Source organism: Giraffa tippelskirchi, chromosome 6 (assembly GCF_054371585.1).
Source record: "Giraffa tippelskirchi isolate mGirTip1 chromosome 6, T2T-mGirTip1v1.2.pri, whole genome shotgun sequence".
NCBI lineage: Eukaryota > Metazoa > Chordata > Mammalia > Artiodactyla > Giraffidae > Giraffa > Giraffa tippelskirchi.
This window is the reverse complement of record NC_137280.1, coordinates 113,064,709-113,082,331: the sequence shown is the minus strand read 5'-3', so window position 1 is coordinate 113,082,331 and position 17,623 is coordinate 113,064,709. Positions and strand designations below refer to the sequence as shown.

The 17,623-nt window shown below is 40.8% G+C and overlaps 1 protein-coding gene across 3 annotated transcripts in view; it reads right to left on the bottom strand.

The window, feature by feature from the left end:
• The window catches only part of FAF2 (Fas associated factor family member 2), a 59,740-nt gene extending 47,491 nt beyond the window's left edge, over positions 1–12,249 (bottom strand). Inside the window, exon 1 of one of the 3 annotated variants that reach the window (XM_081499154.1) lies at positions 11,319–12,249. In XM_081499154.1, coding sequence (XP_081355280.1) covers positions 11,319–11,321 — 3 coding nt within the window. In that variant the 5' untranslated portion in view covers positions 11,322–12,249. The remainder of the gene's footprint in view (positions 1–11,318) is intronic. The other 2 variants (XM_081499152.1, XM_081499153.1) reach the window with 2 other exon arrangements.
• Positions 12,250–17,623: the final 5,374 nt, after the last annotated feature.

Genomic DNA, 17,623 nt, shown 5'->3' with positions numbered 1-17,623 from the left:
TTTAAGAAACTGCATAACTGTTCCAAAGTAGTATCTTTTTTATTCTCACTAGTAATGGATGAGTTTCTGTTGTTCCATATCCTTGCATTTGGTGTTTTAGATTTTAGCCATTCTAACAGTTTATGGTGGTTATCTCACTGTTTTAGTTTGCAATTCCTTAAATGATACTTGATGTTCAGCATCTTTTCATGTTTCTTTATCATCTCTTGTATATATTTTCATTGGTGAGGTATCAGTTCAGATCTTTTGCCCACTTTTTAACTGAGTTGCTTCTTTACTGCTCAATTTTAAGAGCCCAACCATACAACTGTTTAGAAGAAAACACAAGTGAATTCTTCTACTGACTAACTGTGGGGAAGTCTTTAACCATGACTCAAAATTCACAAGCAATAAAGGAAAATATTTTGTATTACACAAATAAAACTAAGAACCACATTTTTTGGTATAGAGAAAGGAGAGGTGAAACATAGTGCAGAATTTTAACTAGCAGTCCTGAATTTGAATTGGAAATATAAAACTGTTTCGTCACGAATTAAATAAATACAAATATATGTGTGTGTCTGTGTTATATATGTACCTCCTAGTTCTATTAACTAAAAAGTTTTAGACCAACCCAAGAGCAATGTGCCAAGGCACACACACATTTCCTGGAGAAATGGCTAATTCAAGATTTAGGTAGAAAATGCGCAAGATGAGTCAAACATCTTATAACATCTGCTGCTGCTGCTAAGTCGCTTCAGTCGTGTCCGACTCTGTGTGACCCCATAGACGGCAGCCCACCAGGCTCCGCCGACTCTGGGATTCTCCAGGCAACAATACTGGAGTGGGTTGCCATTTCCTTCTCCAGTGCATGAAAGGGAAAAGTGAAAGTGAAGTCGCTCAGTCGTGTCAGACTCTTCGCGACCCCATGGACTGTAGCCTACCAGGCTCCTCCGTACATGGAATTTTTCCAAGCAAGAGTACTGGAGTGGGGTGCCATTGCCTTCTCCCTTACAACATCAGAAACCTAAAAAGCTATCAAAGGCTACTGGGGCCATGACAATATAATAAAAGTCTTTAAGAACAAAAACACGAAGCTCTTACAAACTCAACAGGGAAGTATTTTCTGTGATTCTGAAAAAATAAAATTGTGTATCTATTAGGTTTTCCTTAAAAAAAAAAAATCAGGAACCAACCTAAACAGACTCACAATTGTCAAAGATGGCCCAATCTAAGCCTCAATAAGCACAATGGCATGAAATATACAACATTAAATATGTTTACATCCATGACTTCATTGCAAATTTAAAAAATTTACAATTCAAATTTTAAAAATCTGGCTCGTTATACTTTCTAGGATGCTGGGAATCAACCCATTATTTAAAAACTAAAAACTGAAAGGATTAAATGTTTGTCTTGTCTTTATTATACATACTGTGTGTTGTGCTTAGTCATGTCTGACTCTCCCACACTGCAGGGAGATTCTTTACCAGCTGAGCTACCAGGGAAGCCCTATACATACTATAACTTAGTATAAATGAACAGGTGAGGGAATATGTATCTTGACAGAAGACTCCCTATTAACAAATAAAGAAAGGAAGACAGAATCAAAATATCATCATATTGCATGTGAAAAGACTAGGTAAAAGCTAATGAAATATAATGTATTAATATTAAGCTTACAGAAAATGTATCCAAGGATACTAAAACTATAAGCTAAATTTGAATTTTCAAGTGAAACAACTTTACAAAGTTTAATTAACACTTTAACTCCCAAATCAGAGTTAATTCTGTATATGTGAAAAATACCAGACAAGTCTTCTGTTTAAAATACTTTCTATATGTATTCTTTTTGAAAAGGACTTGCACTCCTTCAAGTATATGTTAGGCTACTTGATAAGTATTTACCTTCTAATTCCAATTTTAAAAAAGGACAACATTCTTACAAATTCTCAATTCTACTCTTTTATCAAATATTCCCTGGAAGAATACAAAAATGTTAAAAAAACGTGCACAACTGAACAATCTCTCAAACAGCCTCTTTTTGGATAGAGCCCTGGTATTTAGCAGGTACTTTACATGCACTGCTTCATATAACCCTTTAAGAATCCAAGAGACCCTTTCATGATAAAAATTTAACTGGGAATAGAAGGGAACTTTCTCACCCTGATCCAAGAAACATTCATAGCTGACACACACACAGAGAACAGACTTATGGACAAGGAGGGTGAGACAGGAGGAGGAAAGAGAAGGTGGACTGTATGGAGACAGTAACATGGAAACACGTATTACCATATGTAAAACAGACAGCCAATGGGAATTTGCTGTATGACTCAAGGAACTCAAACCAGGTCTCTGTAACAACCTAGAAGGGTGGGATGGGGAGGGAGGTGGGAGGAAGGTTCAAAATGGAGGGGACATAGGTATACCTATGGCTGATTTATGTTGATGTTTGGCAGAAACCAAAATAATACTATAAAGCAATTATCCTTCAGTTAAAAATAAACAAATTAAAAAAAAAAAGAAATACAACTAGTATAATAATGGGCAAAGACTAGATGATTTCATCCTAAGATTAGGAACAAGACAAAGATGTTTACTCTGGCCATTTTTATTCCACATTATTTTAAGCAAGAAGGGGGGGAAAGGCACCCGGATTGGAAAATAAGAAGTAAAACTATTCACAGATAACATAATCTTATATATAGAAAAAACTAAAAAATTTTTACAAATGAATAGAGAACTAAAAATGAATTCAACCAAGTTGAACAACACAAAATCAGTACACAAGAATCAGTTATATTTCTATATTTCTATATACTAGTAATGAACCTGAAAATAAAATTAAGAAAACATTTCCTTTCCCAGTATCATCAAAAAGAATAAAATATGTAGGAATAAATTTAATAAAGAGAAGTGCAAGATTCATACACAGAAAACTACAAAACATCGAGAGAAACTAAAGATGACTTAAATAAATATTCCTGGACTGAAAGATTTAGTATTAAGATAGCAATGCTCCCTATACTGATCAAGAGTAAACAGCAATTTCTATCAAAGTCCCAGCTGGTAATTCCTATCAAAGTCCCAGCTACCTTTTTTGCAGAAATTGACACAGGTGATGCTACAATTTATTTGGGAATGAAAAGGATCCAGAATAGCTAAAACACTTCTGAAAAAGAACAACGTTGGAGGACTCCTACTTTTTGACTTCCACTTATTACACAACTGCAATAGTCAAAGACAGTGTAGTAACAGCATAAGGATAGATACAGGCCAATGGAATAGAAATGAGAGTCCAGAAATAATGACCATCCTTAGTTATGGTCAACTGATTTTAAACAAGGGTTTCAAGGTTATTCAATACAGAAAGAATAATCTTTTCAAGAAATGGTGTGGGAAAACTGGATATCCACATCCAAAAGGATGAAGTTAGACCCCTATCTAAATCCATTAACTAAAAATGAATCAGACCTTATACATAAGAGCTAAAACTACAAAAGTCTTAGAAGAAAATAGGTGTAAATCTTTGTAGCCGTGGATTACACCATGGTTGCTTAGATATGACTGCCAAAGGACAAGCAACAAAAGATAAAGCAAGTAAACTGGACTTCATCAAATTAAAAAATTTCCAAGACACCACCAAGTGAAAAGACAACTCACAGAATGGGAGTAAATATTTTGCCAATGATATATCTGACAAAGGACTTGTACTCAGGATACATAAAGAACACTTACTACCCAACAACAAGAGAAATAGCCCAATTAAAAAATGGGCAAAGGACAGAAATAAACCACTCACCTATAGTCAATTAATGACAAAGGAGGCGACAATATGTAACGGAGAAAAGACACTCTTCTTACTGGAAAAGCTGGACAGCTACAATGAAATCAGAAACACTCCCTCACACCATACACAAAAATAAAAATGGCTTAAAGACCTAAATATAACACACCAAGCCATAAAACTCCTAGGAGAGAACATAGGCAAAAATACTTGGACATAAATCATAGCGATGTTTTCTTAGATCAGTCTTCCAAGGCAAAAGAAATAAAAGCAAAAATAAACAAATGGGACCTAATCAAAGGTGAAGGCTTTTGCATAGCAAAAGAAAGCATCGAAAAAGAAAAAAAAAAAGGCACCCTAAAGAAATGGCAGAAAATATTTGCAACTGATGCAAGCAACAAAGGTTTAATGTCCAAAATATTACAAACATCTCATACAACTCACCATCAAAAAAACTCCAAATAACCAAATCAAAAAATGGGCAGAAGACTGAAATAGACATTTCTCCAAAGAGACACAGATGGCCAACAGGCACATGAAAAGATGATCAACAACATTAGCTATTAGAGAAATGCAAAGTCTAAACCACAATGAGTTATCACTTCACACCTCTCAGAATGGCTATCATAAAAAGAACACAAATAACAAATGCTGGCAAGAATGTAGAGAAAAGGGAAACTGTGTACACCATTGGTGGGAATGTAAATTGGTGTAGCCACTGTGGAAAACAGTATGGCTGCTGCTGCTGCTAAGTCGCTTTAGTCGCGCCCGACTCTGTGCAACCCCATAGACGGCAGCCCACCAGGCTCCTTCGTCCCTGGGATTCTCCAGGCAAGAATACTGGAGTGGGTTGCCATTTCCTTCTCCAGTGCATGAAAGTGAAAAGTGAAAGTGAAGTCGCTCAGTCGTGTCTGACTCTTCGCCACCCCATGGGCTGTAGCCTACCAGTATGGAGGTTTCTCAAAAAACTAAAAACAAAACCACCGTTATGACCCAGCAATTCCACCTGAAAAACACCAAACAAAAAAGGTCAAAATTTGGACTCCCCTGGTGGTCCAGTGGTAAAGAATCCACCTACCAATGCAGGGGACACAGGTTTGATCGCTGGTCCGGGAAGATTCCACATGCTGCGGAGCAATTAAGCTCATGTGTCACAATTACTGAGCCTAAACACCCTAAAGTCTGTGCTCTGCAACAAGATAAGCCACGGCAATGAGAAGCCAACACACTGCAACCAGACAGTAGACCCTTAGTTGGTTCGCAACTAGGGAAAGCCCGGTGCAGCAACTAAGACCCAACACAATCAAAATAAATAATTTAAAAATTTTGATGTATTAAAAAAGGTGACACTTTGCCATTTACAGCAACATGGACAGGCTGGGAGGGTATTATGTTAAGCTAAGTAAAACAAAGAAAGAAAGACAAATAAATACTATACAGTATCACTTACACGTGGAATCTAAAAAATACTGTGAACTATTGAATATAACTGAAAAAGATGGGCATACCTGGCCACCTGACCTGCCTCTTAAGAAACCTGTATGCAGGTCAGGAAGCCACAGTTAGAAATGGACATGGAACAACAGACTGGTTCCAAACAGGAAAAGGAGTACGTCAAGGCTGTATATTGTCACTCTGCTTATTCAACTTCTATGCAGAGTTCATCATGAGAAACGCTGGCTGAAGGAAGCACAAGCTGGAATCAAGACTGCCAGGAGAAATATCAATAACCTCAGATATGCAGATGACACCACCCTTATGGCAGAAAGTGAAGAAGAACTAAAAAGCCTCTTGATGAAAGTGAAAGAGAGTGAAAAAGTTGGCTTAACATTCAGAAAACTAAGATCATGGCATCCGGTCCCATCACTTCATGGCAGATAGATGGGGAAACAGTGGAAACAGTGTCACACTTTACTTTTTTGGGCTCCAAAATCACTGCAGATGGTGACTGCAGCCATGAAATTAAAAGACGCTTACTCCTTGGAAGGAAAGTTATGACCAACCTAGATACCATGTTAAAAAGCAGAGACATTACTTTGCCAACAAAGGTCCGTCTAGTCAAGGCTATGGTTTTTCCAGTAGTCATGTATGGATGTGAGAGTTGGACTATAAAGAAAGCTGAGTGCCAAAGAATTGATGCTTTTGAACTGTGGTGTTGGAGAAGACTCTTGAGAGTCCCTTGGACTGCAAGAAGATCCAACCAGTCCATCCTAAAGGAGATCAGTCCTGGGTGTTCATTGGAAGGACTGATGTTGAACCTGAAACTCCAATATTTTGGCACATGATGCGAAGAGCTGACTCACTGGAAAAGACCCTGATGCTCGGAAAGATTGAGGGCAGGAGAAGGGGACGACAGAGGGTGAGATGGTTGGATGGCATCATCGACTCGATGGACATGGGTTTGGGTGGACTCCAGAAGTTGGTGATGGACAGGGAGGCCTGGCGTGCTGCAATTCAAGGGGTCGCAAAGAGTCGGACACGACTGAGCGGCTGAACTGAACCGAGTGAATGTAACACAAAAAGAAGCAGACTCACAGATAGAGAGAGCAAACTAGTGACTACCAGTGGGGAGAAGGAAGATGGGAGGAACTATATAAGGACAGGGGATTAAGAAGTACAAAAAAACTACGTGTAAAATAAGCTACAAGGACATACCATACAACACAGGGAATATAGCCAATATTTTATAATAGCTATTAAATGGAGTATAACTTTTAAAACTTGCAAATCACTATATTGTATACCTGAGGTTATATAATATTGTATACCTGAGGTTATATAATATTGTACACTAACTATACTTCAGTTAAAAGATACAGCATATATACACACACACACACACATATGTACAATGAAATATTACTCAGCCATAAAAAAGAATGAAATATTGTTATCTGCAGCAACATGGATGGGCCTGGAGAGTATCATACTAAGTAAGACAGAAATTCAATCTGATTTCAGTGTTGACCATCTGGTGATGTCCATGTGTGGAGTCTTCTCTTGTGTTGTTGGAAGATGGTGTTTGCTATGACCAGTGAGTTCTCTTGGCAAAACTCTATTAGCCTTTGCCCTGCTTCATTCTGTACTCCAAAGCCAAATTTTCCTGTAACTCCAGGTGTTTCTTGACTTCCTACTTTTGCATCCCAGTCCCCTATAATGAAAAGGACATCTTTTTTGGGTGTTAGTTCTAGAAGGTCTCGTAGGTCTTCATAGAACTGTTCAACTTCAGCTTCTTCAGCATTACTGGTCAGGGCATAAACTTGGATTACCGTGATACTGAATGGTTTGTCTTGGAAACAACAGAGATCATTCTGTCATTTTTGAGATTGCATCCAAGTACTGCATTTCAGACTATGTTGACTATGAGGGCTACTCCATTTCTTCTAAGGGATTCTTGCCCACAGTAGTAGATATAATGGTCATCTGAGTTAAATTCACCCATTTCAGTCCATTTTAGTTTGCTGATTCCTAAAATGTTGACGGTTCACTCCTGCCATCTCCTGTTTGACCAATTTGCCTTGATTCATGGACCTAACATTGCAGGTTCCTATGCAATACTGCTCTTTACAGCACTGGACCTTGCTTCCATCACCAGTCACATCCACAACTGGGTGTTGGTTTTGCTTTGGCTCCGTGTCTTCATTCTTTCTGGAGTTATTTCTCCACTGATCTACAGTAGCATATTGGGCACCTACCGACCTGGGGAGTTCCTCTTTTAGTGTCCTACCTTTTTGCCTTTTCAAAACGTTGATGGGGTTCTCAAGGCAAGAATACTGAAGTGGTTTGCCATTCCCTTCTCCAGTGGACCACATTTTGTCAGAACTCTCCACCAAGACCCATCTGTCTTGGGTGGCCCTACACGGCATGGCTTAGTTTCAGTGAGTTAGCCAAGGCTGTGGTCCATGTGATTAGATTAGTTAGTTTTCTGTGATTATGGTTTTCAGTCTGTCTGCCCTCTGATGGAGAAGGATAAGAAGCTTATGGAAGCTTCCTGATGGGAGAGACTGACAGGGGAAAACTGGGTCTTGTTCTGGTGGGCGGGGCCATGCTCAGTAAATCTCTAATCCAATTTTCTGTCGATGGGCGGAGCTATGTTCCCTCCCTGCTACTTACCTGGGGCCAAACTATAGTAGAGGTAATGAAGATAATGGTGACCTCCCTCAAAAGATCCCATGCATGTACTGCTACACTCAGTGCCCTCAACCCTGCAGCAGGCCACCACCAACCCACGCCTCTGCCAGAGACTCCTGGACACCCACAGGCAAGTCTGAGACAGTCTCCTGTGGGGTCACTGCTCCTTTCTCCTGGGTCCTGGTGCACAAGGTTCTATTGTACCCTCCAACAGTCTATTTCCCAGTCCTGTGTAAGTTCTGGTAGCTCTATGGTGGGGTTAATGGTGACCTCCTCCAAGAGGACTTATGCCATACCCACACCCAGAGCCCCTGTCTCTGCAGCAGTCCACTGCTGGCCCGTACGTCCAAAGGAGATGCTCAAACACAGTTCTGTCTCAGTCTCTGTGGGGTCCTTGGGAGCTGGTACGCACAAGGTTTCTTTGAGCCCTCTGAGCATCTCTGGCAGGAATGGGGTTTGATTCTAAGTGCAAATTCACCCCTCCTACCATCTTGCTGGGGCTTCTCCTTTGCCCTTGGACGAGGGGTATCTCCTCACAGCCACTCCAGGGCCTACCATCTTACTGGGGTTTCTCTGACCTTGGACGTAGGGTATCTCCACACGGCCGGAAGGAATGATCATTGAAAGGACTGATCACTGATCACTGTTCATTGGAAGGACTGATGTTGAAGCTGAAACTCCAATACTTTGGCCACCTGATGCAAAGAAGTGACTCATTTGAAAAGACCCTGATGCTGGGAAAGACTGAAGGCAGGAGGAGAAGGGGAAGACAGAGGATGAGATGGTTGGATGGCATCACCGACTCAATGGACAGGAGTTTGAGTAACTCCGGGAGTTGGTGATGGACAGGGAGGCCTGGCGTGCTGCAGTCCATGGGGTCGCAAAGAGTCGGACACGACTAAGCAACTGAACTAAAGACAAAAAAAAAGATAAATATCATATCCCTTATCTATGGCATCTAAAAATAATACAAATGAATCTATACACAAAACAGAAACAGACTCATGGTTACCAAAAGGGAAAGGAATAAGGGGAGAGATGAGAGATAATTAGTATGAGAATGGGATTAAAAGCTACAAACTACCATACATAAAATAGAGAAGCAATAAGGATTTACTGCATAACACGGGGAACTAAATTCAGTATCTTTTTTGTTTAGTCACTAAGCCCTGTTGGACTCTTTTGCAACCACATGAACTGCAGCCCGTCAGGCTCCTCTGTCCATGGAATTCTCCAGGCAAGAATACTGGAGCGGGTAGCTATTTCCTTCTCCAGGGATCTTCCTGACCCAGGGACCGAACCTGGATCTCCTGCATTACAGGCAGATTCCTTACCATCTGAGCACCAGGGAAGCCCTAAATGGCCAATAAGTATAAGAAAAGACACTCATCATTATTTAGGTCATTAGGGAAATGCAAATCAAAACAACAAGATACCACCTCACACTCATTTCAAAGATGAATGATTAACAAATGTTAGTAAGGATGTGGAGAAACAGGAACCTTCACATACTATTGCTAGGGAAAATGGTATAAATGCTTTGAAAAAAGCTTGGCAATGTCTCAAAAAGTTAAAGTTACCATGTGACCCAGCAATTCAACTCCTAGTTGAAATGAAAACATGTCCCAATAAAAACTGGTATGCAAATATTCATAGCAGCATTAATAAGCTGAAAAGTGAAAACAATACAGTTGGCCATCGACTGAAGAATGGATAAATAGAATGTGGTTTATCCACACAATGAAATATTACTGGCCATAAGAAAAAATGAAGTACTGATACAGGCTACAATATGGATGAATTTTGACAACCTTATGCTAAACGAAAGAAGTGAGGCATAACAGGCTGTGTAGTGTATGATTCCATTACCAAATGCTCAGAATATAGATTAGTGGTTCCCAGGGGTTAGAAGGAAAGAATGGGGAGTGACTGCTAATGGGTTTCTTTCTGAGGGGACAGAAATGCTCTGGAAGTAAACAGTGGTAACGACTGCAAAACTTTGTAAATATACTAAAACCATTGAACTGCATACTTTAAAAGGATTAATTTATGACTTTAAAACGGTTAATTTACAATATGTGAATTATATCTCAATAAAACTGCTATTAAAAGAGCCCAAGACATAAAACTAGAAAATTAGTGGTTAGAAAATTAGTAATGATCAGAAAACATGATAAGAAACTGGATAGAAGATAAAGTTAAAAAAAAATCTAGAAAAGTATACAAAATTCCAGTGTTTCTATTGGTAACCACTTAGAAATAAACAGGTATCCCATTCACAGGGTGACCAAAACTACAAAATACCTAGGAATAAGTTTAATAAGGAACGTACAAAAATCTAAAAGAAAGTTACCAAAAATATTTTAAAGGACATGTGACATCTAAATAAAGAAATGTACATGTTCCTGAACTTCAACCAGTTCCAAACTAATATATTATTTTAAGCAATTTCAGTTATTCCATGGCTGCACAAAATGAATTTTAAATGTATATGAAAGAACTTGTAAGAATTACCAATAATTTAAAAAAACAATAGGGAAGGAGTCCTGTCCTCTCAGACATTAAAATTTGATATAAAGCTGGTATTATTAATTCAGTAATGCTACTAGCAAATAGGTTATTGAGAAGTATGATAAAGAGGACTACTCAAATCAGTTGGGGGAGGAACTGACTATTCAGCTAACCTACAGTCTTTACCGGAAAAATGTGAAGTTGGTTTCTCATCTCATATATACAAAAATTAATTCCATATGGATTAAAGACCTGATTTTAAAAATAAATCTGTAAAATATTTTGAAAACAATAGAGAACATTTGTATAACCTCATTAATTGGAAGGCATTCTTACACAAAATAGACAATCAAAAGGCTAGAAAGAACAAAAAGGCAATCAGACGACAATTTTGAACAAGTATAAGTGAAGAGATAACAATCAGAGATAAATGATGTCATGAAAGAAAATATCTGCTATGCATGTCCAGTATAAAGAACTTGTACAAACTGATAAGAAAATGTCAAATAATCCAAAAGAAAGTGAACAAAGGATAAACAGGGAATTTATATAATAACTAACCATAAATAGCCAAAAGAACTCCAATCTCATCTACAATCAGTTTATAAAACAATGGAATTGAAAATCGGCACATTTTATTCAGCAACCAGAAAACATAATTTCCATATAACGTGGGACACATGCATTATCTCCATTTTTTAAAAACAGAGGCTGATAAGCCAATCCCTCACTCTTATGTCCCTACTCTTTCCCATATGAAATAGCTTAAAACAAGTGTTTGCATTAGCTGTTCAAACTCAAGTGACTGCAAAACAAAAATCAAGAATTATAACTACCACTATCACTAGAAATGCAAATTGGGATAAGGACTCCGAAAATTTAATCAGATTGACAAAAACTGAAAAGATACCATCCAATGCTGGCAAGGATGTGGAGAAATAGGTCATCTCATATCCTTTCGGTGAGACTGTGGGCTGCCAAAACTTCCTGGAAAGTAGTCTAGCACATGTTTAGGATTCTAAGTTTCCCCCAACCGGATTCTCCAGCTCAGGGATAAGGTGCTTAGTGTCAAAAGTTTTTAACCTACACATCCACTAAAACGAGGCAGACTGCAGCAAGTGTACCATCCATCCTCCTCAAGCAGAGTCAAGCGCGTGAGTCCAGGAATCAGCTCCAGGAAATATACCCCGTCAGAAGGCACAGATGACATTTACAATGCTGCACTGTTTCAACACGAGGTGTCCTCCCACACCTTTAGGGTGGGGGGGCCCCCACCCTACCAAAGCGCCCAACACAGGACCTGGCACCTAAAAAGCCCTCGATAAATGTTTGTAGGAATGGCATGGGAAGTTAGTGAAAAGGCTCTAACAGAGACCCGAAACGAGGCCAACTCCACGGTGAGGATTAAGCATCTCAGCGGATCCAGAGTCGTGGGCGGAGAGGGTCCAACCGGTAACCTGGTTGGAAAGGATGGCTGAGGACGGGCACTGCTAAGGGGAACCTGGAGAGCAGACCCTCTGATGAGAGAGAGCGAGAGCAGGTCTGGCCGCAGCCATTCCTGGAAGGCCGGGGACAGACAGAGGTTTGGAGGCCGGGGGCACCTAGCAGGGCAGTTGGCGGCTGGGGGGGAGGGGGCCGTCTGCTGATTTGAGAAGAATCTCGGGCCCAATCTGAGCAGGGTTCTGGGCTCCTCTAGGGACCCACTCCCTAGCCCGCGGCAACATTCGCTGCACCGAGTGCTCGCTGCTACCTGAAACTGCAGCAGCTTCTCTGTCTGCTCCTGGGTTAGATCCCGCTCCTCAGGCGCCGCCATTTTGCCGCCGCCTCTACGCTTCTGACCCGTCCGCACCGTCACCCGCCGGAAGTGACCTCAGTAGTAACCACATCCGGTCTGAACGGCCGCCGGCGCGCAACTGCGTCTGCGCGTGCCGGCCAAACCCGGGGGCTGGGGAGGGGTGGAAATGGTGACAATTTCCGCCGCCAGAGGGCGTCCTCTCTCGTGCCGCCCCGAACACTTCCGAAAATAGTCGAGGAACTGTGTAGACTTGTCGCCCTTTGGAATTAGGCGAAGGCAAGATAGATCCTTGAAAGAAAAGTTATGACCAACCTAGACAGCATATTAAAAAGCAGAGACATTACTTTGCCAACAAAGGTCCGTCTAGTCAAAGCTATGGTTTTTCCAGTAGTCATGTAGGGATAGGAGGGTTGTGAGAGTAAAGAAAGCTGAGTACGGAAGAATTGATGCTTTTGAACTGTGTTGTTGGAGAAGACTCTTGAGAGTTCCTTGGACTGCAAGGAGCTCCAACCAGTCCATCCTAAAGGAAATTTGTCCTGATTATTCACTGGAAGGACTGATGCTGAAGCTGAAACTCCAATACTTTGGCCACCTCATGCAAAGAAGTGATTCATTTGAAAAGACCCCGTTGCTGGGAAAGATTGAAGGCAGGAGGAGAAGGGGAAGACAGAGGATGAGATGGTTGGATAGCATCACCAACTCAATGGACATGAGTTTGAGTAAACTCTGAGAGTTGGTGATGGACAGGGAGGCCTGGCGTGCTGCAGTCCATGGGGTTGCAAAGAGTCAGACACGACTGAGTGACTGAACTGAACTGAACTGAACTGAAGTAAGGATCTTCCAGACTTATGACCCTTGAATAGACCGCAGAGCCGAGAGATTCCAAATGCTTCGGTAACTCCCGAATGCCACTCGACAGATTTTGCCTGCTTTTTAAGCATTTTCATCTCCAGTGTTTCTGAATGTTTCTTAAGAAATTGTGGCCATTCAGAAATATCAGTCGTTTAATGTTTGATTCTTGCCATGATGTTTCCAAAAGCCCCTGACCATCTCTGGGAGGTTCCAAAAGTCCCCGAATACTGGGCTGGGGGCAGGAGGCATTTCCCCTCGCTGCCTTCAAACCAGAAGCTGAAAGATTCGGGGCCCATGAAAATTGTTGGGACTCGGCCACCTGGGCTCTGCCAGACTTAGGGAGAGCTCTCTGTCCACTCCTCTTGGGACTCTGCCCCTGCCTGCCTCAGGCCTTCTCGGGTCTCTGCCCTCTGCCCCGTCTTCTCTGTGATCAACTGAAGGAAGATCCCAGGAGTGGAATCAGAGGACTTGGATTCAGGTTCAAGTGTCCACGTGGCAAAGTACTGGATATCCTTAAGCAAACCTCCTCCTCTCTGGTCTAGTTTTGCCATTGAAGAAATGAGGTTCACCAGCAGCCCCAGATATGCTGCCTTACCTCACTCTCCTTGGAAGCGGTCCCTCACCCTTCATACTACCTTATCCCCACCTCTCAATGTCTGCCTTCTTCTGCACTTTCCTTTCCCCTTCGAACCCTCCACCTCTCTTCAGATCTATTTTCATTTCCATTTCTTTTCTCCTGCCACCTGTCTTTTCTGTCCAATCTCCAGAAGGCTTTGTGAGGCAGAGGGGTCAGGGTCTGGTGCCTGCTTTTCCATCAACTGTCTGTCTAACTCCTAGCAAGGCACTCAGCCTCCCGGGCCCCATTGTTCTCCCTATCTGTGGTATCTCACCCCACCAGCTTCACAGCGTTGAAACTACTGAGACAGAACCCGAAGGGCTTTTGAAAATTGAAGTTCTATGAAGAGTACATTAAGGGATGGAAGGACTTAAGTTTTGGCTATTTCTTTCAGGCCTGAATCCGGTCTTATAATAGGTCTTGAGAAATGGAGTATTTCCTGCCATATCAATAAACAAGGATGCCACAGTCATCAGTGATTCTAGGCCTCCAGGACAACCAGGAAGAACAATCTGTGATTCAGCAGCCACTTGCTAAGGTTAACACTGAGGGAAAAAGGCAGGATCCTGGCCCTAGATAGCTGAGATGCATATGAAAGAAATGATTTCTGTAAACCCAGACTCTTTCATTTTATCATGTATAGAAAATCACCAAATTCCTTAACTCGAGATATCTGATTTTCTTTAATTCACAAAAATACCTTTGATGTTCAGACTTCCTGCCCTTTGATGCAAACCTCCGTACAAACTGACTCCTCCCCACACTCCTCAGAGAAGTTCTCTCAGGGTTACTTGAGATGCTGCCTCCTGGGATTAAGTCCTAAAAAGTTCTGCGGAATAAAACATAACTCTCAACTTTTAAGTTGTGACTTTTTTTTAAACCGACAGTCTGCACAAACTTTATAACAGTGCCCTGGAATTCTTCTTAGACCTTTAAGGAAAAATTGGAAGCAAGTAGCAGCCACTTGAGAGACTTTTTTTTTTTTTTTTACATCAATTCAAAGCTTAAAGGAGATGCAGTACTATTCAACATCTCTAATAATGATGGATCCAGAGGAACTAGATGAGGGACTGCAAAGTCAGTTGCCTTCTAGAATTGTAGCAAAATTCCGATTTAAGATGTATTCTTTCCATGCACAAATTTTGCAGTTGTATTAAACACCATTCAATGTTCTGCTTTTCCTCTAAGACACATACACCCTCTTAATCTACATTTCCCTTTTCTTTGAATGAAGATGTGGTTATAAGAATATTTTACTTAAAAAAAAAAAACTCTACTGTAGGACTATGATATGGAGAGTTCTTTCCATGAGTAAAGGCAGTTTCTGCTTCTTAGCTGTAGTTTTTGGCTTCCATGTAAGGCCAGTAGAGGGATAAATTAGGAATTTGGGGTTAACAGGTACATACTAGGACTTCCCTGGTGGACCAGTGTTTGAGAATCTGCCTTGCAGTTCAGGGTTCAACACGGGTTCAATCCCCGCTCTGGGAAGATTCCATACGCCTCAACTAGCAACAAAGACCCAGTGCAGCCAAAACCAAGTAAGTTTTAAAAAAAAGAAAAATAGGTTTTAAAAACAGGTACATATGTGAAATAGATAAGCAACAAGGTCCTACTGTATAGCACAGAGAACTATATTCAATATCTTATGATAATAATGGAAAAGGATCTGAAAAAGAATATGTGTGTGTATATATATATATATGTATAACTGAATCACTTTACCATGTACCTAATGAGTGTATCTACTAAAGAGAAACAGACTCACAGACAGAGAACAGACTTGTGGTTGCCAAGGGGAAGGTGGATAAGGGAGGGAAAGATTGGTAATTTGGGATTAAAAGATGCAAAGTGTTATATATAGCATGGATAAACAGCAAGGCCCTACTGTATAGCACAGGGAACTATAGTCAGTATCCTGTGATAAAGCATAATGGAAAAGAAGATGAAAATAAAAAAAGAATTTGAAAGAATATATATGTATGTGTGTGTGTAACTGAATCACTTTGCTGTACAGCAGAAATTGACATAACATTATAAATCAACTATATTCAATAAAATTTTAAAAATTATATGCATCTACAGATTTTGCTAATTCATTCAACAAATATTTATTGAGTGCTTGTTCTGAGCCAGGCTCTGGACCAGATGCTAGAATGGTAAACAAGACACAGCCACTGTTCTTGAAAGAATACATAGTTTAATGAAAATTTAATTGAATTTTCATCAGTCTCTGGACTGGTGTGTGTGTGTGAGAGAGAGAGAGAGAGTTTTCAGTCCCAGTTTTATGCCTATAACACAATGGGATTTGTCACTGAGAGCTAAGAGAATCTAATGAATAAGTGTTCCTCTAATTCTAGTAATAAGGATTTGTTAACTCCTTACCATTTTGTTCCTGATAAGGATGAAATCTGTCCTATTGAGTAATGAAAATCCTAGAACAAGCCCTCAATTTCTGAGTAGCTGGAACATAAGGTATTTTCTATCAGTTGGGGACACAGCATTTTGATTGCTGAGTAAAGTAGACCATTGAGATGTCAGCAGCAGTTTTTTGTTTGTTGACTTTCTGTCCATCAAATTATTCATTTTAGGTTAAGTGGCACCAGCAGGAATTAAGATGACTCAACTAGATTCATTCAAAAAGTAGGAGAAGTGAGAGAAGTAATACCTTTACCCAACAGTGTATTTTAGATTCTCAGGCTTATGCTAAGGGTGTTTGGAGTGATGAAAATAAACTAAGCTTGGAAACAAAGTTTTGCCTTATGTAAGTCACGAAGTACATCTCCTGTTCTGCAGGGAGACATAAGTTGTTATTATTCAGTAGCTAAATCATGTCCAACTTTTTGCGACCCCATGGACCGTAGCAGGCCAGGCTCTTCTGTCCTGCACTCTCTCCCAGATTTTCTCAAATTCATGTCCACTGAGTAGGTGATGCTATCTAATTATCTCATCCTCTGCCATCCCCTTCTCCTTTTTGCTTTCTATCTTTCCTAGCATCAGAGTCTCTTCCAATGAGTTGGCTCTTTGCATCAGGTGGCCAAAGTTTTGGAGCTTTAGCTTCAGCATCAGTCCTTCCTGGGAATGTTCAGGGTTGATTTCCTTTAGGATTGACTAGTTTGATCTCCTTGCTGTCCAAGAGACTCTCAAGAGTCCTCTCCAGTACCATAATTCACAAGCGTCGATTCTTTGGTGCTCAGCCTTTTTTATGGTCCAACTCTCACATCCCATACATGACTACTGGCAAAACCATAGCTTTGACTACACGGACCTTTGTTGGCAAAGTAATGTCTCTGCTTTTCAACACACTGTCCAGGTTTCCCTTATAGCTCAGTTGGTAAAGAATCCACCTGCAATGCAGGAGACTATGGTTGGATTCCTGGGTTGGGAAGATCTGCTGGAGAAGGGATAGACTACCCTCTGCAGTATTCTTGGGTTTCCCTTGTGGCTCAGCTGGTAAAGAATCCACCTACAATGTGGGAGACCTGGGTTCGATCCCTGGGTTGGGAAGATCCCCTGGATAAGGGAAAGGCTACCCACTCCAGTGTTCTTGCCTGGAGAATGCCATGGACTTTATAGTCCATGGGGTCACAAAGAGTTGGACACAACTGAGCAACTTTCACTTCCACTTTCCTTGGTGGCTCAGTAGTAAAGAATCCACTTGAAATGCAGAAGATGTGGTTTCGATCCCTGGGTCGGTAAGATCCTCTGGAGGAGGGTATGGTAACCCATTCCAGTATTCTTGACTGGAGAATCCCATGGACAGTGGAGCCTGGCCAGCTACAGTCCATAAGGTCAAAGATTCGGACACGACTGAAGTGACTTAGCATGCACACACTAGCTTTGTCATAGCTTTCCTTCCAAGGAGCAAATGTCTTTTAATTTCATGACTGCAGTCACTATTCATATGGATTTTGGAGCCCAAGAAAGTAATATTTGTACTGATTCCACTTTTTCC